At 32.6% G+C, this 27,482-nt stretch overlaps 1 protein-coding gene across 1 annotated transcript; it reads right to left on the bottom strand.

Annotated features, from left to right (window-relative positions):
* Positions 1 to 2,277: 2,277 nt before the first annotated feature.
* On the bottom strand, positions 2,278 to 12,320 carry LOC131061048 (serine carboxypeptidase II-3-like). The gene is made up of 10 exons (XM_057994553.2): positions 12,292 to 12,320; positions 4,566 to 4,738; positions 4,370 to 4,477; positions 4,174 to 4,269; positions 3,959 to 4,051; positions 3,796 to 3,878; positions 3,105 to 3,371; positions 2,828 to 2,967; positions 2,621 to 2,716; positions 2,278 to 2,527 (listed from the first exon to the last, which is right to left on the bottom strand). Exons 1-10 carry the CDS (start codon positions 12,315 to 12,317, stop codon positions 2,278 to 2,280), a joined length of 1,332 nt encoding a protein of 443 aa, XP_057850536.2. The 5' UTR covers positions 12,318 to 12,320.
* Positions 12,321 to 27,482: the final 15,162 nt, after the last annotated feature.

Genomic DNA, 27,482 nt, shown 5'->3' with positions numbered 1-27,482 from the left:
TATCTTTACATATGCAAATTATTATTTTATTAAGATAAGCCTTGTTTTTGACAGGGCTCAAACCTTATTACAAATGAAGGAGGGTAGCAAAGGGGTATCCGAGTAAAGAAAAAAGGACCAAAATAGCAAAACCAACTAATCAAAAGGATAGAAACATAGAATGAAACAAAATTAAACAACAAAAATTGGTAGAACCAACTCACCGATAGGATAAGACTTTTGTAAAGAGACTGAAAAAATAAATAAATAAAATAAAATATAAAATAAAAAATCAATTACAATCAAAGTTGGGGCCCAAATTCAACCCCAATGGAACATTCTTTGAGGGAGGAACCATTGAACTAATTTTTTTTCTTTCAAATAACAATTATCTAGGAAGAATCAATTTGCAATTAGTACCCTTTAGAGCAGGGGAGGAAACACCCACTGCAAAACAAATGGAATAATTCCAACCTTGACAAGAACCTGGTTTGGAGGGGGAGACATCACAAAATGGAGACTAAATATCTGGTACCATCGAAGGGAGCGTAGAGCTATCCAAGTCCCCAGATGTAGGGGCAATAGGAGTAACTACTAGCACAGATGAACTAGCCTAAGAAACAAGTGAAGGAGGCACTAAATCAATGGAGTTATATGAGTCATCATTCAAAGAATCAAGAAAGATCGTACATTTGTGATGGTCAAAGTTCTTCCATTAGGTGGAGGAAAACCAAAGACGAGACCCATGGGGATAAGTGGAAGCTAAATTTCTTGTGGTGAAATAGCATTTGAGTAGAATAAAATAGCCTAATAGTCAACTATTTGAGTCCAAGGCCACTTACCCTCCTACAAAATAATATTTTCCAATAACATATTTGAAAGATCAATGCCAATCAATTTTTAAATGACACAATTTTGTGTGAATTTGAGATCATTCTCCTAAATCTTACCTATCATAAAATCAATTTGTAAAGCCTTTGCAACTCTTCTTAAGGTTTTTTTTTCAATAAGTGGGCCCCTCCTTATAGAAGATATATTTTCATCCTAAAACTATCAATACTTGACAAAGTACTTACCAATTTTCTTTCCAAAAAGTGTAATGGTACAAAATTTGCATACCCATACCATTTCTCATTCACTTTTTGCCCATTTTAAAAAAATATCTTTACTTATATACATAGTTAAATGATTTTTTTTTTTGTGAATTTGAGATGATTCCGCTAAATTTTAGCTATCATAATACACAAATTTATAGACATTTACTTACCCCACATCCATCTCTGTGCATCTTATAATATACCCTTCACTTATTGCACCACACATACTTAGATATTTGTTTCTCACCTAGATCATACTAATCTATCATCCTAATTAATTCATTTGGATATAAGAATGACCCCTATTCATGTTCAACTCAACCTAGATTGCTTTTCACATTTAAAATTTAATTTTAGCTAATCTCCTTATTTCAAAATCAATCGTGAGATAATTAAACACATTTTTAGATAATTTGAGCTATATGTTTGTATTTATAGGTTTTGGCATTCATTTAACATGTTTCATCTCTCTTACATTCTCTCTCATCTTAGAAACATTCATGGAACAATTGATATAAAATATATTATTTTAGTGCATTAAATATAATATTTATCACGGGGAAAAACCTTCCAGAATTCGATGACATAAACAAGTCATAATAGAAAGAGAACAATTAAATATTATAGAGATGCAATATGAGTCTATTCCACATTAAACATAATCAATTCAAAATTCATAGAGATTATTATCATTATCCTTGTTCAGTTTATCTTTCCATGATAACAAGTATAATTATTTTATTTTGACTATTCATAACTATCATTAATAAATCTTAGTTTTTTTAATTGATTACATTTACCTGATTATCCTAGGTTAATCTTAGGAAAATTTGATTTCCCTTTGTAATTATATAATTTCATCTAGATGTCATTATTATTATTTAGATAAATATAAAATATAAATTTATTTCAAAAAATAAATATTACAAAGAAGAAACATTTAACTCACATCATTTTCATATAATATAATAACACTTGATAGATGAATATAGTAATTCATTTTATATTTTTTAAATCTTTTCTATCCAATTTTTTAACTCATAGCAAATCAAATATTTACATACTTTTTAAATCTCAAAATTTCAAATTAGAGTTAAAAATTAATGGAATACCATCTTTAACAAACTTTACTAATAGTAAAATATTGACAATAGTTATTAAATTATTTAAACAACAATAGTAATATCTAACCATGGGATTGCTACGATGGTAGAGGCTTGTTAGCTAAAAAGGATTTGATCATGGTTAGGGCTCTCGATGGTTGATAGCTAGGTACTTCATGTCCTGCTCCTCTTACAATTGCAAATATCAAGCCTTTGTAAATTACACTATAACCCCCCACATCGATATCTCCATTCATCCATTGATACCATTCTTTCTCAATTGGAAGCTTTAATGCATTAATGGAATATCTTGTACTAGTCACTAGGACCCTTGCATCCACATCACCACTGCAACCAATGTGTAAGCTATTAGCTACTTCACAATTCAAAATATATTATTAATAATATTTTCCAAAATAATGGGTTTCTCCCTTATAATACCTGTAGACTAGTATTCTCAATCCCAACATCATGAGTTTTTGATATATTGGCAGCATTGTGGTTGCAGAGGTGTTGTAAAATAGATTTATTTCAAAACTGTTTGAAGAAAAAGGTGAGAAAGTTATAGTTTAGATGATGAGTTTCTATGTCATAAACGTAAGATCAAATACGTATATTTAATTGAAGGAGTCTCATATATAATCATACTTGCATTCATCCCATGCATCAGGCAAGCTCGTCACATTTGCATGAAGAGCACTTTGCACTACATGTCTATTAAGATATGTTTGTACATAGCCAGGAGTACATGGATCAAATCCATCTAATCCATCCATAGATGCATCAACCTGCAATAGAGACAATCTAGCAATTCTTTAGATCTTGTAAACTTTATCATATGACCCAATATCACTACACTTCAAAAAACAAATGCTAAAATATTCTAGGGAAAACATGAATCTACTTAAGCACATTTATTTCTTACAGTGAAAGCAGAAGATCTTAAAGTTGAATATTTCCATATGGGGTCAGGATGAGAAGGACAAAGTGGTGCATATATATTATATGGGTTTATGTCTCCCCCATCCGATTTTGATTGAGAGTGAACTGTGCGACTTTGACTTTGATAGTCTGAATCAGATGGAATACAGCGCTCATCTTCATACTCTTCATCTGACATTAATGCATGTGACCACATATAGTCAGTCACACCGCAATCATCTGTCTCGTCATTTATTAGTCCATTTCCAACCTATATAAACACAAATTTTGAATAAATAAATATTTCTAATTCAATTTATGAAATAAATATATATTATTTACATCATTTATCTATAAAGACATTCATGACATGTAAAAGAAAGAAAAATAATATTATTATCAATAATAAAATAATGAAATATTTGTAAAAATATGATATCAAACTTATCTTTGAGAAAAAAAAACTTATACAATTCTGAAATTAAAATCATGAAAAAATTGTTTGATGTATAATATATTTTGATACATAATTACAAATGTAAAAAACAAAATAAATATATAATTCTTCAAATTTAAATGATAACTAATATTTTAATTAAATATATATATGTTGAATTATAAATTGAACGATCATACACATCGTTCGTAGCATATAATAGTTCAAAAAATTGTAAAAGCAGGTAAAAGAATCGCACCATAACTCCTTTGAGATTTATAAAAGATGTTCGAGAGTTGTTGTTCTTAAGAATCGTGTCTGCCAATTCAGGTACATAAAAGCCTGCACAAAAGAAAGAGTAGACATGTATTTATTATTTATTATTCATGTGTATTAAGATATCAGAGAGTTGAAAGACTTACCAGCGTAGCTTTCCCCTGCGATATAGAATTCTCTGTTCTTATATTGCGGAAACCTTTCAAACCAATTCAGTAGAAACGTGTACGAATCTCGAGCTATAGTATTTACCCATCACATCAACAGCGTATATTTAATTATTAGTAAAATTCAAACAGATAATTCTCTCTAAATAAATTGGTATGCATTCTTGTTTATAACAAAACTCAGACCAAAATACCAGTGATGTCATCATTGGAGTTATCATAATCAGAGCTGGTGTTTGAGTATGAAAATCCAACCCCCGCAGGTGATTCCAAAAACAGGGTGTTCGCCACTATCAAAAAATGGATTGAAATGGAAGTTAATAAGAAACATCAATGGTGAATAGAAAAAAAGAATGGTGGGTGGGTATAGAAAAGAAAAGAAAAGAATACCTTTGTTCCACGCATAGGGATTACTATAAAGAGTCGCTCCATCGGGCTTAACACGGAAAGGTCCAAGCTCAGTCATTGCTCCCACTCCAAACGATGAGCATCCTGGCCCTGAAATCACACACCATTTTAATTATTAGCTTTGCAGAATGAAAGGATTATTCCATGGTATGAAGATTGAAGGGTAAGGTAATAATACCTCCATTGAGCCAGAGGAGGAGAGGCTTAGTAGATGGGTCTTGGGTAGCCTCTGTAAAATAGTAGAATAGAGCTCTGCCCGCCTTTGAATCCACCGTCACATAGCCCGAATACTGTGCAAACGTTACATTTGATGGCTGGCCGGGCAGAGAAGTTATCTTGTCATTCTCCTGCAATCCTTTTTGAGCGTAAATGTGATCGAAGTTAATGGAAGGAGGCGTCCATTTTTGGGGCTGCTTTTCCACAGCAGACCTCCTTCTGGCCAAAAATTGTGAGAGAGCTCGATGCCGACTGAACTGGTGAGAAGGGTCGACCAGAAGCGCGAAAAGTAAGATTAACAGGAGTGTTCTGAGATTTTTCATTTTGAATGGATGATGAAATTCAGATTGGCTGACCAGCAAGAGAGCGTGGTACAAATAGAGGTGATAATGATGAGAGTTGCTTTGGTTGGTACGTTGATGCGGAGCAAACAATGCAATTGCAGGCCAAAAGCCTTGTTCAATCGTCTAGTGATCATCGGACTAAGAAGATGTCAAAACTATTGTTCTCTTATCACTTTGTACGGTACGTCTTATTTATGTGCCAGTTCTAATATTTAATTTAAAAATCAGAATATAATTGTATTCTGATTTTAAATTAACTATTAAATAAGAAAAAATGTCTTATAACGCTTCCTTTTGATGCTTGTATAGATAATTCTTCGTGAAAGTCTCTTCATGGTTTGATTCTTTTCATTTGGCCAATAAGTTCTCTATCATAAGAATTTTCATGGTTTGAATATTTTCTATTTGGATGATCAAAAATATGTATGAAAAATTAATTATTAAATAAGAAAAACTATCTTATCAGGCTTCCTTTTGATGTTTTTATAGACAATTCTTCGTGAAAGCCCTTTTTTGTTAGTGTTTTCTCTTCATGATTTGATTCTTTTCATTTAGTCAATATGTTCTCTATCATGAGAATTTTCATGGTTTGAATATTTTTTATTTGAATGATAAAAAATATGTATGAAAAATAAATTATTAAATAAGAAAACTGTCTTATCGGGCTTCTCTTTGATGCTTGTATAGACAATTCTTTGTGAAAGCTCCTTTTTGAGTGTTTTTTCTTCATGGTTTGATTCTTTTCATTTGGGGCGATAAGTTCTCTATCATGAGAATTTTTATGGTTTGACTATTTTTTATTTGGATGATCAAAAATATGTATGAATGATGATATGAATAAGTGAGGACCACTCATTATTTGATTAAATATATTTATGCATGATGATGTGAACAAGTGAGGACCACCTATTATTTGATATATCAATCATCTTATACATTTGTAAAATATTAATGAATGATGATATAGACAAGTGAGGATTACTTTTTATTTGGATCATGACTAAAAATATTAATGGAATATAAACTAGTGATGACTAATCATTTGTGAATTAGGGGAGAGGGTCTTAGAGTGGAGCACCCTAACTTTGTGCCTCCTAAAATATGCCCTAGATATTTCAAATTTCTTTCAATTTTGTATAGTTGCTTACTTGTCAAGTCCCCTACTTAAAAAAATCGGTTTCGTGTCCACATGGTCAAGTACTATGTCACATCACATGTCTTTTTTGCTAAGATGTCCAAAATGGTCCCAAAAAGAAATAAGACCCATAGTTGTGCTCTAAGTATCTTTTAGGGATAAGTATTGATATGACACTTTTTGTCCTCCACTATTGTAATGTTCAGTCTAGTTTGATACAATTATTTATTTATTTATTTAGTAATGTTTTGATATGCAAATACAACCATAATAGTTATGCAAATACATAAATAACTTGTAGCTCTTCGAATAGATTAAACTCATGGAACTCAAATTAAACACTATAAATAATTTTAAGAATTTATGACATATCCCCAAAAAGCAGTTTTCTTCACCAATCTGACAACATTTATATTAGAAAGAGATTACATAACAATTTCTTACATACCTAGAATAGTTGTGCTGGAAAATGAGTTTTTTCATTACAAATATCAACAATAATCTGCACCAAACCCTAGGTGCTCACAACAACAACCCAACAATAGTACAGTTGGAACTAAATAGTCACAACAGGTAAAGAAACATTCAACAACAACAGATTTGAACCCTCAATAACCCAACCACTCCACTTCAAAACCCTACGTCCAACAAAATCTGAAATAAATGCTTAAAATAGGACAACATTAGCGAGTAAAGAAAGGCCCAGCAAGTACATGGTTACAACAACAAATAAAATCTTAATCGAGATTCCTCAATTGCCTTTCTACAGTCTCCAAAAGGTTGCCAATCAAATCCTCTAGCTGCAAGTTTTAATCTCTTTGAAGCACAATGTTTTCCTGGATGAAAAAACCCAATGTATTCTTGAGACTATGTCTCTCAACAGTGTGAAGAATGTTATTCAAGAGGATTCCTATCCTCAAGAACCTCTGAGAAATTATCTGCAGCAAATAGACTCACAAATTCAAGCTTGCTAAAAATGAACTCTTAAGAGTCATTTATAACTTTCCTATGAGAGCTCACACACTTTTCCAACCAATTTGGGATAGATAGATATAATTTTATTTTTAATATTCAAGTCTCTGAGTACTTCTAGTGAAAGGCAGCTTTTAATTTTTAAATAACTTTTCCTTTTACTTTTAAGTTCCTGCATTAATAAAGTTAAATATTTAATTTAACATTATAACTTAACTTTATTGTTAAATAAATTAATAATCGTAAGCGATTATTAAAATCTTCAGTCAAAATCAACACTAACATCAATAAGATATTATTCATGAGTTCTCTATCGTCCAAACCTGGACCACCTGACTTACTATAAATAGTAAGTATCCCAAAAGCACACCAAAACACCTCAGAATCGCTTGCAACTAAAACTGTTTAGGCTAGATATCCTCAAGATCCCTTGAATGTCCTAGTTAGCCTACCGGACCATGGATAAATAGGCTAACAACAACCTCAAACAACATGTGCTAAAAAGGGGACATTACAGTTCGCCCTTCCCAAAATTGCTTGTCTTGAAGCAATTCCAATGCAGCCCCAAGATCACTATGCTAAACCAAACTGAAACTGAGTATGATCCCAGGGTCCCAAGTCAACTTAGGAGATCTATAGAACCAACCACTAAAAGTATTGCCCTATTGGATGCCAACACAAGAGACCTCCTAATAACAACTAGTAAGTAGAACAATCAAATACTGCACCATCTCTGTCAACTCCCCAAGAAACTGGTCTTCAAAAAAACTAAACTGGAACACCATGGAAGTAAACCCCAGTGAGGAAACATTGGCCTCCTCATCCTCAATTGTTGAACTATAAACCCAATTGATCCCAAAGTTCCTAATCAATCTCAAAAGGGAACCACCATGTTGACGTTGCGCCACTTTGATACAACCAATATACCGCAACATCCTACGAAGCAACTGGCTTCTCCATGAAATCCAAACCATAAGGCTATTATACACCTACAATATGAAATGAATATCTCTCATCCAAAATCCAAATGTTGTTGTCTCATCAATGCTCCAATGGTCAAAACTAAAAGTATAATCCTCTTGATGCCAAACCACATACTTAGTTGTATTTAACAATGCAAATGCTGAAAACTGGTTTCTCCAATCTAAAAATTGGCTTTCTTGAAGTATTCCATTCATGCACCTTTGCCAATCCAACCATCTCACCAGATCCAAGTTGTCTCTCATGAAACAATGAATAACATCTTTTACATCAAATAACATTCTTGATGGGAACTTATCAATGTCAACTCTATGAGTTAGCATATCCACTAAGGTAGGAAATTGAAAAGATTCATTAAGATGGGTTGCCCATGCAACCTTATTATGCTCACCTACAACCATTTCTATCTCTGAATGTACCAACCACCAAAGCTTATAACACCATTTGGTTGTGTTGATCATGTGATTAAATTCCCAAAATAAAACTAGAACCACCAAACTTAAACACATAGAATTAAACATGCAACTGAAATCCCATCTTTGATGCAAAATTGAAGTCTGAAAATTGGAATGATTCATACCTCATTTTGTCATCTCCAAAATCTGCATTCTCTTTTTCCTCAAAGTTGCTAGGACAAATTATAGCAGCAGTACTAATTCTGGGAATCTGATTGTTGATTACCTCAAGAGTGCTTTTGTTGTCATGGACTACTAAATTATCATCCACACCCAACTCTTGGTTGCTATAGAGACTACCCTGTTCATACAAATTCATACAATTTCCTGTTAATATCACCATAAGGTCTGAAAATTTTACAATCAACTTCATAGGACAACTATTAATCATTGATGAGTAAGTTGGTAACCAATGAATCAAATCTGAAAATACTCCCATCTTTTGCTGCACATTGCTTCTTGAAGTAACATTCCCTTAAATGATAAGCCATGCATTATGAAATTGCATTACCTTTTCAAGAGGTGACCTATTAGTTCCCATCAATAGTTCTTCAAGTAAATGGCTCCAATGCATATACAATCCTCTAAATAGTACAAGACCTTTACAGACCTTGTGTCTTTCCAAAATGCCAAGCAATGATTTCTTAATAAAATAAGGAACAACAAGTCTGTTGTAGAATGACATACCCTAAAAGTAGCTTGAGACCACAAAACCATCTTCTTGAACATTTGTAAAATGATATTCCAAGCCCACATCATTCACAAAGGATTTTTTCATTACCCTTTTATTATCGAGCACATTAAAAGACAATATATTGTTGTTGCCATTCATGGAAACTTCATTTCCTTCATCTTTTTTAATGCTATCTTCATACACACCTTTTTTAAAATTTGGATGCTCATTATGAGCTACTAATCCATCAAAAGTATCATCCTAAAAACCACCTAATTTTTTTTTTAAATCAACTAGCTTATGGTGGCAAACTATATCATCCCGAGAACATTGTCCAACAACATTCATGAGTTCAACTTCTTGTTGTTCCTACTAGTCTTCGTCAGCATATTGTATCTCCTTAGGATAGAATATGTTGGAATCCTTATTCTTTATTTCATCCTTACCGACATGGATTCCTACAACAATTTGTATGATTTCCCTAGCCCTATTTGTACCTTGTTCCATAGGAGTGGTTGCAATAGATGACCGATTTACTAATTTAGCTGACGCAGAATGTGCCAAACTCAATTCCAAACCAAGTTCATCAATTTGATTTTCTTCTTCTTGTAGGGCCACTTGAGTAATCTCCAAGTAATTCTTTGTATTCATAAGCTCATAGGTAAGATTTGCAACTTCTTCATCTTTCGTTCCCAATGCATCAAAATATATTTCAACAAGATTGAGGAGATGGTCTCGATCTAAGTGAAGATGTAAATAATCTGATTTCATTTTCTTCATAGCTTCCTTAATCACCTGTAAGTGAGAAGGTTCTTCTTCAAGTCCCTTTTTTCTTCTCTCAAGTTGGATCTTCCAAAGATGATCTTCAACCATCTTATGAGTATTATCAAAATGTGATAATGCTGCAACAATCTTATTCTCATTAACCTTCAATTGGTTCTCCAATGTATGTGACTTACTAGGCTTATGAACTCCATCTGCTTCACATGATGAATTATATGATTAGCCTTGGAGAACTTGACTCTCATAATCAATTGACTCTATGATATCTTCTTTGCACACTTGCTGATTAGACTTTGGGGCAGCGCTAGGCCCAAACATAAAATCATCATTATCATCATTTGGTGCCAAAACAAAAATAGGTTCATCCAATTTAACTTCCTCATTGGTTAGTGTCATTCACTTTTCATATAAAGAAGGTTGAACAACATTAGGAGCACATTTAGTGTCATCAAAAGTACCTATCATCTCACCAGTTTTGTCAAGCCTAACCTCCAAGTTTCCCACACAAAAAATAATTCAATCCATACCTGAAGAAAAATTGATTCTTCATTGATTTATTGAACATCATTGTACCCATTTTTGATATAAGGACATGAAGACCCTACTTCATCCTCATTTTTACAAGCATCAAGCCCATCTGAAGCAATTTCTTCTTTCCCAAACTTTCCTTTTGTGCCTTTTTCTTCTACTAACACCTTAACCATTTCCCTTGTACATACATGTAAAGATGTAAAACATTCTAATTTCAATAATAAAATGTAATACTATTTATTCTTAAATAAATTCATAATTCCTTAAATAAGTCTATTAACTTCCTCTATTTCATCCTTAGTTATACATGATCATTTCCAATGATATCATTATAAACACGAGATTGCTATAAGGAGATATAGATTCTTTATTCAATAAGAAAATGTAGTAATATTTCAATCATATCTACATACAATACTTAGGCCTTTCTAATGCCTTAAGAAAATATAAAGTAAAGAATGAGATGTGTCCTTTGGTCTGCAATCCAATCTATCTTCAATGCAATCTTTAGAATGAAGACGAGAACAACATTCGGGTGCTTTTTCCATCCAACCTTGAAGCTTACACTTCCTCGGAATTCTTGGTCAATCAAGAATACCCAACCCTGCACGAATTGCTTAGCAAAAACAATTTGATAGACAAGATGGAATCTGGTGCATGCCTGGAAAGATAGATGCATTTTCTATTTTCTAATTCCATTAAGAAACAAGCAAGATCAATCAAGGATATGGTAAAGAGCATAAATAAACCCATCTATTTCAATTGTCAATTAGTTACTCGGTTGAGTATAATGCCATGCATAGCAGTAAAATATAGTTTTGAAAAGAAAACTATTCTCTCTATGATTTCATATTCGGCACCCATCCTGAAAGGTAACCTTCCCAAAAATAGAAGCATATCTAGCTTTTCTAATGTTCACATGAAACTTAGAATAAATATATAGAAGACAATCTTTTATTTTTCAATTCTAGCTTCCTATTTCTCGCATAATAAAAATTCAATGTTAAAGAATACAATCTTTCATTAAATAGAAATAGAAGGAAACAATCTTTCGTTTACAACCAATTATATCTGGCAAGAAAACAATCTTTCATGGACAAACAAATATATATCCGAAAAGAGAGCAATTTTTCACTTCTATCTTTTCAAGTAAATCAAAGACAAGACTTAAATTAATAAGGTGTAGCACATGTATGTATGTATATTTACATATAAACGAATAGATTATGAGTACACATTCTTTCTTCAAATAACATATAAAATTGACACTAACATGTGTTTTCTATGATTTACGAATTAAACTATCTAAATTCAATATTTTTTTTACAACGAGTATTAAGTATGACGACATTTCATAATGAACATACCTATATGGCTTCTTCAAATGGAATTTCAAAATAAATTCTCATGTCTTCTAATGCATAAACTAATTCAAAGTTTAACTCTTTCTTCATTACTGATCTAAAATAAATATTTCTCAAGATAATTCTATTCTTATTCTATAAATATATAATAAACTATTGCTCGATTAAGAGCCTACCTCTGAAATTCGACGCCAAAACTGTGATGTTCAACACTAATTCTTCTTCTAAATTTGACCGCAATACTTCTAGATTTCCAATGCTTTTCTTCCTCTATGTTTTACAATTCATTTTGATGTGTTCTTTTCATCTCCATTCTCTGTTCTATCATCTCTATTCTTTATTCTATCATCTCTATTCTCTATTTTTCCATCTATATTTTCTGCATTTTTCTCCCTCATGTTTTCCTCCAAAACTAACAGTTTATATATATAGTGATCAAATCTATATTAATTCCTATTTTTGAGCAAATCTATCATAGTGGTGGACTGATTTATTGGTATCTAAGTGACACCACACATTGTTTAACTGCAATATCATAGTCCTAAATGGTTTCGAACACTTATGTGTTCTCTAGGAAATGATATTCATTATCTACTATGTGACACCAAACTGCTCATGTCGTTAAGTTCATTATTACTGGTGTTATTATGTGGCTAGGCAGTTCCTTAGTTGATATTACTATCGACTCCCATTGCTATCAATGCAGCTTGTTAGCTTCCCATGCACCACCATTGGTATGTGGATTAGTTTGCATGTCATGTGATGCTTATTCTAACGGTTTTCAGCCACGTCAATTAGTCCATATTCAAATTGAACTCTAAGTTTTGTTTGCAGCATGGTCAACTACTACTAATTTCACTTTGCAATAGTTTCTAGTCTCTACGATGTCGAGTCGACTTCTTTCAAAGTCTCTATGATGCCAAGTCGACTTCCCTCATATCATGCATGGTTTGTCGACTATGACTTACAGTGATAACCCCCCACCATAACGGATAGATTGCTTTCAAATAAGTCGCTATCATGCATATATTTATATTTATATATATATAAATAAATAATGATTTATCATAAAACAAAATAATTTAATTTTAACAATATATTTACATATATAATAATTACGTATATATATGTGTGTGTGTGTGTGTGTGTGGGTGTGGGTGTGTGTGTGTGTGTGTATGATCTAATTATTATTCGAACTCATATACATATATAATACGTATAATTACATATATCTAAATATAACTATAGTGATAAATCAATTCAAATTTAATTATTATTAATTTTTTTTCAAAACATCATATAATTCATATACATATATATATATATGTGTATATACTTGTATATGTATATCCTTATATACACATATAAATATATATGTTTATAAACATCATTATCATAAATCAAGAAGTGGAAATATAAGCGTGATATTTAATCCATTTCACAAGATGCACATACAAACATAAAAATACATGTACAAATATTTAAATCAATCTATCAATTAAAACTACTCATTCCAAATTCATCATCCCTATTTAAACAAACACTCAAATAAAGTCATTTAAATCCTTCATCTTTACAAGATGCAGATTATAAATTCTAATATGGTGTGTGAGATTCCCATCTATTCTAGCGAAGTCCAAAAACTAAAACAACTCTACCTGAACCCTGTTATCGCCTTCATCTGCATTCACCTGCTCCTTCATTCACTTGCACTTGATTGCTCATTAGAAACGACGATCCCCAATTTCACAAAATAATACTGATTATTCAATTACATTTACATAAATAACATAATGTAAATCTTTTCATTGCATTTGAATTCCTATTTCATTATCATCTATTTCACTAAAAATTCCATTTCCATCTCTTTTCAATTTCATAAATAAAATGAGCATCATTTTCAAAATAAGTAATTATAGATAAATATGGTTCGTGACATCCTTCCCCACTTGGAAGAGACATTGTCTCGATGTCTTATTATCTATCAATAAGCACATAGTATTTCAACATCATAGAATATTAACCATATATCATAGTCTCAAATCAAAACATAAATAATAACAATAGCATCCATGCTATCCAAGTTCACAACATGTAAATAAAATCAGAGTACCAAGGTATCTCATGAACTAAGTAAATACTACTCTAAGAAAACAAATGAGGAAAATGACAATCAATCATCTCAACATCCTCCCATGTAGCACTATCCTTAGAATATTGGTCCCACTGGACCTTATACTAAATGATATCTCTTCTACTTAGCTTCATGCTATGTTGATTTAGGATTCAGATGGGCTCCACTAGTGCCATCTCTGGATCCTGTACCTGTAAAGATTGACAATCAAGAATATGAGATGCATTGGGATGAAAAGGTTTCAATAAAGAAACATGGAAAACATTATGGATTCGTGCTAGAGAAGGTGGTAAATATAATCTATAAGCGACTGGATTAATAACTTCCTGCACATCAAAGAGTCCCACATATCTTGGTGCCAACTTTGATGATTTCCCAAATGAGATAGAGCTCTTATGAGGCTTGAACCTCAAAAAGACTTTATCTCCTGCAACAAACTTTCTGAAAGTCCCGTTTCTATTAGCATCTAGGTTTTCTGTCTATCGGCTACCTCTTTCAATCTTGTCTTGATCAACTTCACCTGCTCATCTATTTCCTTGAGCAAATCAAGACCAATAATGATCCTATCTTTCATTCTATCCCAACTAATGGGTGTGCGATACTTTCATCCATAGAGTGCCTCAAAAGGTGTCATCCTTAAGGATGCGTGAAAAGAGTTGTTACATGCAAACTCAAGCAAAGGCAAATACTCCTCCCAATTGTACTATTGATCCATATAGTACATCCGTAGAAGATCATCCACAACCTAATTAACCCTTTCCGTTTGGCCATCAATCTGAGGATGATACGTTGAAATAAAGTTCAGTCTGGTTCCCAAAGATGCATTCAATGTTGACCAAAATCTAGATGTCATCCTAGTATCCCTAGATCTGAAATAATGGTTTCTGGTACACCATACAATCCGAATATTTCTTGCACAAATTTCGTTGCAAGAATAAATGATCCATCCTTGAGGTTTCCATGTATGAAATGTGCAACTTTTATCAATTTATCCACAACTACTAAGATGGTATCATGCTTGTTTTTTCTTATAGGTAATCCTCGAATAAAATCCATAATGATTACTTGCCACTTATACTCTAGTATGACATGTTGAAACAAAAGTCCTGCAGGATGAACATTCTCAAATTTCACTTCCTGACATTCCAAACATTGTGCCACATACTCAATCACTTCTTTCCTGAGTTTAAGCCAAAAATACAAAGATCTCAATTAAGCTACCATCTTTGTCACTCGAGGATGTCCTGAATAAGGTGTATTGTGCACCTCATGCAATATTAATTTCTTTAAGTCTCTACCTTCAGGAATATACATCCTTCCTTGGTATGTCAAAATACCATTAGGTTCCAACTCATATCCATCAAATCGGTGATCTGAAGGATCTAGTCCCAAGGCTTGCTCAACCCTTAGGTAATGCTCATCTTCAAAAAGATTTTGCAACACTTGCGGTTTCAAGTTTGACCTTGTAGTAACCATAGCACATAGATGTTTTCTTCTGTTGAGAGCATCTGCTACCCTATTTTCCTTTCCTTTGATATATTCAATACCAAAATCATACTCACTTATGAATTCAAGCCACCTTCTCTGTCTTGCATTAAGGTTAGGTTGTGTAAAGATATATTTCAGTCCCAAGTGGTTTGTCTTCAGCTCAAATGGCTTCCCTAAAAGGTAATGCCTCCACATTTGTAATGCACGAACAATAGCTAAAAGCTCCAAGTCATGTGGTGCATAGTTCAATTCATATTGCTTTAGGTTCTTAGACTCGAAAGAAACCACCTTTCCTTCCTGCATTAACACTACTCCTACACCTTCACCCGAGGCATCTGTAATCACTTTGAAGTGTCCATTAGGATCTGGTACAGTCAAGACTGGTGTTGTTCTCAATTTCTGCTTCAAAAGTTGAAATGCCTCTTCGCACTTCTCAGTCCATTCAAATTTCTTTCCCTTCTTCTGAAGATAAGTAATAGGTGTTGCTATCTTTGAAAAACCTTCCACATACTTCCTGTAATACCCTGCAAGACCCATAAAAAATATGACCTTTGTAACACTCTGACGTGTTGGCCAATCTACAATTTCCTTTGTCTTTGTAGGATCAACTGAAATTCCTTTAGCAGGATATAACATGACCTAAGTAGTGCACCTATTTCTGAAAGAAAGCACACTTTGAAAACTTTCCAAAAAGGTTCTGATCCCTTAATCATTGCAAAACTATCCTTAATCGCTCCTTGTGTTCCTCTTCATTCTTGGAATAAATTAATATGTCATCAATGAATATAAGCACAAAATCATCCAGATAATCTCTAAAAATGTTGTTCATAAGGTTCATGAATGCTGTTGGGCCATTGGTTAAACCAAAAGGTACGACCGTGAACTCATAGTGTCCATACCGAGTTCAAAATTTTGTCTTAGGAATATCCTCATCCTTAATCCTTAGCTGTTTGTCCTAACCCTAGTTAAACCAAAATGTAAGGACCCACTTGTCCTAACCCTAGTTAAACCAAACTTAAACTCACTGTTTTAATTAAAAAAATAAATTAACCATTATTGCACATGCAAAAGCAATGATTATCAACATGCAAGTAATAGATAAGTAACTGAACAACCATGCAACTCATAAATAACATGTAGGAATTAAATGTGCATGCGAACAATAACAATCTAAAATTTCGCATGAGGTCCAATAGAATGCAAACCATAATTAGTTACGATGTTGAGTTACGTGTGCGCATGAGTAGCGTAAATCATATGCATGAAATTATTACGATTAAAATTAACATGCAAAAACTCATAATTAAATAATCTACCAGATAATTAAATATGACCATGCATGCATGCGTAAATGAAAACTAATCTAAGAAAGTAAATCATGCATGTTAGTGGGTTAGTATGTTAGTAGCCTTTTTTCTTCTTTTCTTTTGTTAGTTACATTGCATGGCGACTTCCTGTCGCTTCACATCAGGTTACCTTATAGGTCCTTTTTCATAACTTCTACATGCAAGCATTCTAGTCTTTACAATGAAATAAAATATACATCTTTAATTATTACATAAAATTTTATCTGGAATCTCTGACTTTCTCTATCTCCGGATGTGTCACCTCTGTTTGACCTGGATAACCTCCTCTCACAAACCGGATGACAGACATATGACCCAGGCGTTTTATCCGCCCAACCAAATGAAGCATAAGCTTCCTGGTGCTCTTGATAAGCTCCCGTCCCTCACGACGAAGTATCCTAGCAAGCCGGTACCAACTGGTAGTAAAGGAATCTTGTGCAATCATGTAGAACTAACAACCCATCTTGGTTGAACTAACTACATGTGTTATGGTAGGGAGAAAAATAAATAAATATGATGGCCATCATTACCCTATTGGGGAGGTGAAGAAAATCACCCTTCCCTAGTTAGCCCATAAACAAGCACTCTCGTTCCATAATCATCCCTCATAGACAGAAAAATAATTAACCCTCCGTGGATTAATGTCAGAATAATATTATTATATGTTTTCTTTATAAATTTTTATAAATTTTCCCTTTACAATATAATTTCCTCAAATCAAAATTAAATTTTAATATTTTCAATAATTCTAAATTAAGAATCTCTATTTAAGTTAATATAATATTTAAAATCAATTCCTAATATATATTTATTAATATTTTTATTGCTTTTATTCTTTTCTTAAAAATTCTTAAATCAATATTGAAGTTAGAATTTACCACTATCAAGACTTTTCAAATATAGTCATAATGTTTCAGTCATTTCTTAAAAACCCAGATTCCAATTTCTCTGAAATTTTCACAGTAATAAAAAATGTTTAAAACACAAAAACCTAGCAAATTTCCTCAAAACCCAGTTTCCACTTTTAAAGATACATCGAGAAGATGACATTGACAACACAACTGACATATCAAACAAACAAGCATTAAATCCACAATATCCAATTTTTAAAGAAAAAGGATCAAATTAAGACTCAAATTAAATATGAAAAATAAATGAACCTGGCTGTGAGAAAGAAGAATCCCAGGTGTTTCCCAAATTTCAGACAATCTCTTCAATCTACCTTGTCGACTTCATAGCAATCACACGAATCAAGAAGCTCAAAAAGAATTGGAATGATCAAATAAGAGATTTATCCCTATATTTATAAATATTAAATTCTCTAAAAATAAAATTTAACTGATTGCATGATTAAGTTCTAAAAATAAAACCAAATTTTTAATTATAAAATGCATGATTAGAACTCACAAAATAATTCTTAAATTAAATCACAAATTTGTTAGCATGATTTTAAAGATTTAGTTTTAAAGAAAATAATCTACTAATTTAATTATTTAGTTTTCATCATTACTTGCATGTCGTCTATATTTTTAGCACATTATTTTCCCTAAATTTAGTATCTTACTATTTACTCATGCATTGTATCTTGCATGTCGAAAATATAATTTATAATCTTGATTATACATATAAAATTATTTTATTAATTAATATTTTAATAAATTCCTTGAATTAATCCCCCTTTTTTTTAAAATTAGTCCTCTAATTATTTACAAGATTTTATCTCTTTAAATAGCTTTTATTTATTTTATAATTTAATTATCAAATAACTTATATTTTTTTTAATTACTCACTTTTAAATAATTATATTATAATTAATTTCTAGCTTGATTGTAATATTAAATACTTGTATGTTTAATAATTTATCCTTACTATTATTTTATTTTTATTTTAATAATTTCATTTTATATTAAACTCCCTAATTTAATTTACTATTTGCTTATCTAATTGGGTACTTTGCACAAGGTTCCAATACTTAGGTTGCTACTAGCGAGCTAGAAAAACCCCTCCTCGGTCATATGTTTGCCTTCGACGATTAACCTGCAATATACTCCAACTCAACAAAAGGTCATCAAATCACAATAATAAAATGCATTATTCATATTATCAGGTTTAAAATCTAATTAAAGCATTAATATCATTAATGATCATAATTGAAAATAATAATTCATCACCATTAAATAATGATATTATAAAATAACTAACCATCATTAATGTCATTAAACCACAAAATACCATCTAACATCATGAAAAAGCTAATCAAATAATTACATATAAAATGTCAACAATATAAGTATCTGGCACAGTAAAGTAAATCTAACTAGGGTCTAAGTCGGGTTGTGACAGAAGAGGTCAACAAGAACCGTTCGATTGTGGGCTACACAAGTTTTCGGCCAAAATTTTAGCAATAAGACATTGACCAAGCAATGCCAACTTTTTATTCAATTGCTAAAGATGATATTGATGAGACCATTGCTAAACAAATAGAAGATTTGTATGAACAAGAAGATGGAGATAAATTCTATAATTGCCAAAAATATATTTGATGCTCTCAATTCTATTGGAAAGAATACCAAGGAAAGAGATAAGAGAGCCGCTCGAAGAGTGATTACAACCTCCTTCGTAAGCCATCAATTGAGGAAGGCTCATTAAATGAGACTAACTTGTGTTGATTTGAACATAAACCGTAAAACCTTGGATAAAGAACTTGCATGAAGACAAAGACTTGACGATCCACTTCAACATGATACATGGGCTTTTGGTGGGAGGCTTCCATGTGTTGATAGAGAGTTGACTAAATATGTGAAGGAGGAGATTCAACAATTTTGGCACTCTAATTCTAGAGTATCACCCAATGTAAAGGACGTTTTGAAATTAAAAATCAACAATTGAGACCGCATACCACATTCCAAACATTTCTTGGAATCAAGCCAAACAATGTTGTACAATTTTTTTTGTGAAGTACATCCAACTTTGCAAATATCACAAAGGGCCTTTGAATCTTTGAAGCCATTTTATTGTGTACCTCTTAAGATTCGTAATACTTGTTGCAAGTACTATGTGGAGTTTTCAATGTACCATGAACTTTTATGCCATATTCATTCTACGATGCATACTAATGAGATGTTGCAAGAGTTTGGTGCAATGCTATTTCCGAGAACATAAAGAGACTTGCAAGATCTATTTTTATGCCCTAGAGATGATGGATGTTATTTCTATAGAAATGATTGTTTGAATGAGAAGTGCTCACAATGTGGTGAGTTGTCAAAGTTTGTTTCATGTTTTCATGAGGGCAGCGAACACGAGTTTGGAAATAATTATGTTGAGAGAAAAAGATATGAGACAGTGAAATATACTTTGAAGAGTGGAGGTGAAGGTTCTAGATGCAAATTAGTCTCAAGAGAAGTGAGTGTTGTTGATTTTTTTTGAGTTCTTGCTTGAGAAAGATATTGCAATCGATCGACATATCATATGGTCAGATAATTGTACGGGTCAATTCAAGAATGCCCGTATGTTTTATTGGTTGAGTAGAATGCATGTAGAGAGGTGTATACCTCATATTTGGTGTTTTTTTTAGGTAGGGCATGGGAAGGGGGAGCACAATGGAGCAGGTGCATGTTTGAAAAGAGCTCTAGTTAAGGAGCAATTGAGGATTTTAGGTGCAAATTTCTTTGATGTACGTTAGATATTGTTGATTGGTGTAGTTCAACATTGTCACATGGAGGTACTCTTGATTCAGCAGTGACCAGATTCTTTTGATTGGTTGAGAAGGGCACAGTGGGATACAAATTGGATTGTCAAACAATTAAAGATTCTTTAAAGATGCATTCATTTCTTAGCTTAGATACAAGTAGATGGACCATTTGGACACGAGCGTTGGCTTGTTTTTGTCAGAGTTGTGTTCGGTGTGGTTGGGATTAGTGTGAGTCAAGTGAGTGGGTTGATACGTGGGTTCCCCAATAACTAACTCCTTTATCTCAAACAATATCCTTGTCAAACAATGACATGAAAAGTTCACTTGAGTATGACTGTCTATCAGATCTTGTATAGCTAGGACATGTTTTTATAGTTGTTGCACCGCAAGGGAATGAAGAGAGATCAGAATATTGGTTGGCATGATGTGTACATGGAAAACATAAGCTAACACAACCAGTGACAGATGATGATGGGTTCACATATCCTACAAGTTCAGTTGTTGTTGTGGGAACTTGGTTGCGAACATACATGATTAGAAAGAATGACATACCTGGATTTGAAGACTATGAGAAACACAAAACCATTCTCATGTATTCACACCTTATTATAGCTACAAATGTCAAGTTGTTGAAGCATCAAGAAAAATTGAAGACCAAAGAACTATGGACAGTGACTACTGTTGATCATGAAGCAATACTAGATACTCTTAAGCAAAGAGATGACCCTTCAGGCATACTTGAGTAGTAGGTCTTTAATGGTGCCTTATTTTTTTTTATCATGCATTTCATTTCAAACAATGATCATAAAACCTTACTGTTCAAGTTTGTTACGTGTATATTAAAAGGATGTTTTCAAAATGCAGGTCTATTGATGAACCTTTTTTTGGCAACATGGTTTTTGCATGCACATAGCCGGTACACTAGATATAATTTGAAGGGACGCATTTTTGCAACACGACTTATTATCATGCATTTGATGAGATTTACAATTTTTGTTATTAGACAACACTATTTGACAATTTTTGATGATATAATTATCGCAAAACCTTTATGCTTATGCAGGTCTTTTTGATGATATAAACACTATCACATTATGTTTTTTGCGTCAACATAGTGGGTTCTCTCGATATAATTCAAAGGGACATATTTTTATGGTATATAATCCCACCTTTTCATTTATTATCATGCATTTCAATTGAAGTGATTATCACAAAGCCTTTATGTTCATGCATGCATTTTATGTGTAGACTAACAGTTCTTAAAAATACAGGTTCATGCTAGATCATTCGTCATTGACTAGTTTACTCTTGGTGATGGTACATATTCCTTTGTGCATTAATGAGATTAAATTTTGTGCATAAACACTAAGTCCCTCACTTTGTCAATGTGATTAAATTTTGTAAACTTTCACACACTATGTCAAGTGAATGTATTGCCATTTAGAAATGACAATATCTACCACCATCTTCAACCATGTAGAGAAATGCAGTGAGAAGGGCTTTAATCAACATGCATCTTTCTTCAAAGTTATACTTTAGAATTTGCAGAGAAAATGGTAAGTTTCATAATTATATAATCTTGTATGTCTTAAAAATGTTTCAAATGTTCTATTTATAATTTGACAAAATAATTTGTGTTAAGTGTTATAATTTGTTTCTTGTAGCACATTCATTCCGCATAAAAAGGTTGCTTATTTTGGTCTTCATTTATATGCAGACATTGTTGTACGTAAGATTTTCTCTTAGGACATGAGGATATCTGATGCAGATGAAGTGGGATGTTGTATTTGTATATGCATGTGAACTAATGTAACATTGTTATGATGATATACAATGTCCACGAGCAAAATGGTTTAGTTATATTGATGATATACAATGTATATGTACATGAGTACATTGGTGTAGTTGTATTGATAATGATGAAAAATCATGTTTGCATATTCGTTCATGGATGTCACATGCAAGTGTAATGGTAATTATGTGTATACAATAGATGGAAATATTGATGATCATTATGTGTCTATAGTGTAATGCTTGTTTATCTATATTTTTTCATTGAATGAGACTTAATGGATTTTTCGCCAACTGAAAAAATGTTGCTCGAATAAAACCATAGGGAAACTTGAAAAACCAAAATAGGATTTTGTATGGACCCCTCTCATGGCCCCATAGGTTCAAACAAATAATTTTCAAGTGACATGGATTCCGAGTTAGGGTCCCTCAAAGTTTGACAATTTTTAGCACTTGGGGTGCTCAAGGGACGACCCTGAGTGTTCAACCGAGGAGGGGGGGGGGGGGGGGGTGAATAGGAGCATGTATAGGGTAATAATGCCAAAATGGACATGTTGGAACTGACGCTGCATTATCACGATGAGAAGAACGAGAAATTGGCCACACGACAACATTCAGTTGAATGAGACTGACAATTTTTTTGCCAACTAAAAAAATGTTTCCCTAATAAAACCATAGGGAAACTTGAAAAATCGAGATAGGATTTTGTAGGGAGCCCTCTCGTGGCCCTATAGGTTAAAACAGATCATTTGCAGGTGCCACAGATTTTGAGTTAGGACCCGTCAAAGTTTGATAATTTTTAGTACTTAGGGTGCTCAAGGGACGATGCCGGTAGGGTATGACCCCGAGCGTTCGACCGAGTTGGGGGGGGGGAATAGGAGCATGCATAGGGTAATAATGCCTAACTAGACATGTCCAAACTGACATTTCGTTATCACGACAAGTAGAACGAGAAATTGGCCATGTGACAACATTCGATTGAATGAGACTAACGATTTTTTCGCCAACTGAAAAAATGCTACCCTAATAAAACCATAGGGAAACTTGAAAAAATGAGATAGGCTTTTGTAGGGACCCCTCTCGTCACCCCGTAAGTTTAAACAGATTGTTTACAGGTGCCATAGATTCCGAGTTAGGGCCCATCAAAATTTGACAATTTTTAGCACTTAGGATGCTCAAGGGACGACATCGGTAGGGTATGACCCCAAGCGTTCGATTGAGTTGGAGGGGGGGTGAAAAATAGGAGCATGCATAGGGTAATAATGCCTAGCTAGACATGTTGGAACCAACGGTTTGTTATCACAACGAGCAAAATGAGAAATTGGCCACGCGACAACATTTGATTAAATGAGTGATGATTTTTTTACCAACTGAAAAATATTGTCCTAATAAAACCGTAGGGAAAATTGAAAAATCGAGACAGGATTTTGTAGGAACCCCTCTCATGGACTTGTGGGTTCAAACAAAGCATTTGCAGGTGCCACAGATTTCAAGCTAGGGCTCGTCAAAGTTTGACAATTTTTAGCACATAGGGTGCTCAAGGGATGACATTGGTAGGGTATGACCCCGAGTGTTCGACCGAGTGGGGGTGGGGGGATAGGAGAATGCATAGGGTAATAATGCCTAGCTGGACATGTCAGAATTGATGGTTTGTTATCATGACAAGCATAACAAGAAATTGACCACGCGACAACATTCGATTGAATGAGACTGATGATTTTTTTGCCAACTGAAAAAATGCTACCCTAATAAAACCATAGGGAAAATTGAAAAAACAAGATACACTTTTGTAGGGACCCCTCTCGTGACCCCTAGGTTCAAACGAATTGTTTCCAGGTGCCACGGATTCTGAGTTAGGGGCTGTCAAAGTTTGACAATTTTTAGCACTTAAGGTGCTCAAGGGAGGATGCCGGTAGGGTATGACATTGAGCTTTCAACTAAGTGGGAGGGGAATAGGAGAATGCATAGGGTAATAATGCCTAACTTGACATGTCATAACTAACGGTTCATTATCACGACGAGCAAAACGAGAAATTGGCCACGCGACAACATTCGATTGAATGAGAGTGATGATCTTTTTACCAACTAAAAAATGCTGCCCTAATAAAACCACAGGGGAAATTGAAAAAATGAGATAGGATTTTTTAGGAATGCCTCTCATGGCCCCATAGGTTCAAACAAATAGTTTGCAGGTGCCACGGATTCCAAGTTAGGGCCCGTCAAAGTTTGACAAGTTTTAGCACTTAGGGTGGTCAAGAGACAACATCGTTAAGGTATGACCCCGAGCATTTGATCGAGTGGGGGTGGAATAGGAGCATGCATAGGGTAATAATTCCTAACTAGACATGTTAGAACTGATGGTTCATTATCACGACGAGTAGAACAAGAAATTGGCCACGCGACAACATTCGATTGAATGAGACTGACGATTTGTTTGCCAACTGAAAAAATGTTGCCCTAATAAAAACCTAGGGAAAATGGAAAAACCAATATAGGATTTTGTAGGGACCCCTCTTGTGGACCCTTAGGTTCAAAATGATCATTTGCAGGTGCCACGGATTCTAAGTTAGGGCCTATCAAAGTTTGACATTTTTTAGCACTTAGGGTTCTCAAGGGACGACGCTGGTAGGTTATGACCTCGAGCATTTGACCGAGTTGGGGGAGTGGGCCGAGAATAGGAGCATGCATAGGGTAATAATGCTTAACTAGACATGTTGGAATCGATGGTTCACTATCATGACGAGAAGAACGAGAAATTGGCCATGTGACAACATTCGATTGAATGAGACTAACGATTTTTTTGCCAACTGAAAAAATGCTGCCCTAATAAAACTATAGGAAAAATTGAAAAACTGAGATAGGATTTTGTAGGGACCCCTCTCATGGCCCCATAGGTTAAAATAGATCGTTCGCAGGTGCCATGGATTTTGAGTTAGGGCCCGTCAAAGTTTGACAATTTTTAGCACTTAGGGTGCTCAAGGGATGACGCCTGTAGGGTATGACCCCGAGCATTCGACCGAGTGGGGGGGTAAAATAAGAGCATGCATAGGGTATTAATGCCTAACGGGACATGTTGGAACCTACGGTTTGTTACCACAATGAGTAGAACAAGAAATTGGCCATGCAACAACATTCGATTGAATGAGACTGACAATTTTTTTGCCAACTGAAAAAATGCTGCCCTAATAAAAACGTAGGGAAATTTTATGATCGACGGGGATCAAACATTGGGTATTGATCCTAAGCTATCATATAATATGTAATATAAATTTTTATATTATGATCGAGGGGGATCAAACATTGGATTAAAACATAGGTTAATAGAATCTCACCACAAACAAGAGACATTATGCTCCTTAGTGACGGTTTGTATACTCTTTATGATCGACGTGAGGGGATCAAACATTGGGTTCAGGCAAGGGATCCTACGATAGACATCTGCAATCCCCCTCAATTGGTTAAAATTTTGTGCAATTAAATCTTGAATTGAGGGGGGTTTGGCAAAGGAGGGTTTTGTGCAGGAGGGTTTGGTTGTTGTGGTTGTGGTTGATCAATGTTTTCATTTTTATCCCCCATTTTTAATCTAATTGAATGTAAACAATTGAATTTAGTTAACAAAGTTGAACAATTTTGTATTTGACTTAAAAAAACCTAGTTTTTATGGAAAAAACCATATTTTGAATGAAAAAATAAATAAACATTAAAAAAAATGCCAAAATTTGAATGAAAATGATGAAAAACAATAAAATCCTACCTTTTAATGGAGCTTTTTGCAAATTTGGGTCACAAAATTGGATATCGGGTCCAATTGGATATCAGATTTTAAAAAAATCACACAGCCCATTGGTGAAAAATAATTCACGAGCTATCACAGTCCACTTATATTGTCTCAGAAAATCGAATATCTGATAAAATTCGATATCGGGTTTTTATAGTTAAATTATTGTAAAATAAAATTATATTATATTATATATATAATATAATATTGTATTATATAATACAATATAATATTATATAATATATAATACAATATTATATTATATAATATAGTATAATATAATATAATAATATATAATATTATAATATATTATATGATATAATATTGTATTATATGATATTATATTATATTATATAATATAATATTGTATTATATGATATTATATTATATAATATAATATAATATAATATTGTATTATATATAGTATAAAATAATATTGTATTATATATAATATAATATAATATTGTATTATATATTATATAATATTATATTGTATTATATAATATAATATATAATATATAATATAATATAATATGTATTATATAATATATAATATGTATTATATAATATATAATATGTATTATATAATATATAATATTATATTATATTATATTATATATTATATAATATAGAATTATATAATATATTATTATATTATATAATATAAATTATAGTATAATATAATACATAATATATAATATGTATTATTATTGTATTATTTATAATAATATATTATATATTATATATTATATAATATGTAATATAATATAATAATATATTATATAATACGTATTATAAAATATATAATGTAATATAATAATATATTATATATTACATATTATATAATATATAATATATTATTATATATTATATAATATATAATTTATTTTTTAATTTAAAATTACCTATAAAAATCAGATATCTGATATTCTCGGATATCCAATTTTATTCGATATCCGATTTGCTTAGGTTTTTACCATGCCAAGGTGTACTAACACCCAGGCCAAGCAAAAAGTCAACACGGATTTTCATGTTTTTAGGCAAGTGGAAAAGGCTATTTTTTTCACATCGCCACTTTTTGGCCCCCCATGATCCTACACTAACCCTTATAGTTAAAGACTATTTATGGGTCAAGAAGATATGATAGTTGAATGTGTCATGGATATGCCAAATTTTATAATTTGATTATGTATCTTTTTTATTATCAATATAAACAATTAAAATTTTATTGATTAAAAAAAAATGTAATTATTATATGCTATCTTTTAATATTATAAATCCTGATATACAATAAAAATGTAATGGAGACAAAGATTACTCAAGTGAGGCACATAACCTAGAATTACACATTAAGCAAGCTCAAATCTATACATAGTGAATGAATTTGGGACCCAAAAATAAACATAGATTATG

This window comes from Cryptomeria japonica, chromosome 9 (assembly GCF_030272615.1).
Source record: "Cryptomeria japonica chromosome 9, Sugi_1.0, whole genome shotgun sequence".
NCBI lineage: Eukaryota > Viridiplantae > Streptophyta > Pinopsida > Cupressales > Cupressaceae > Cryptomeria > Cryptomeria japonica.
Note: the sequence above shows the minus strand (reverse complement) of the source record. Positions and strands in the feature narration are given on the sequence as shown.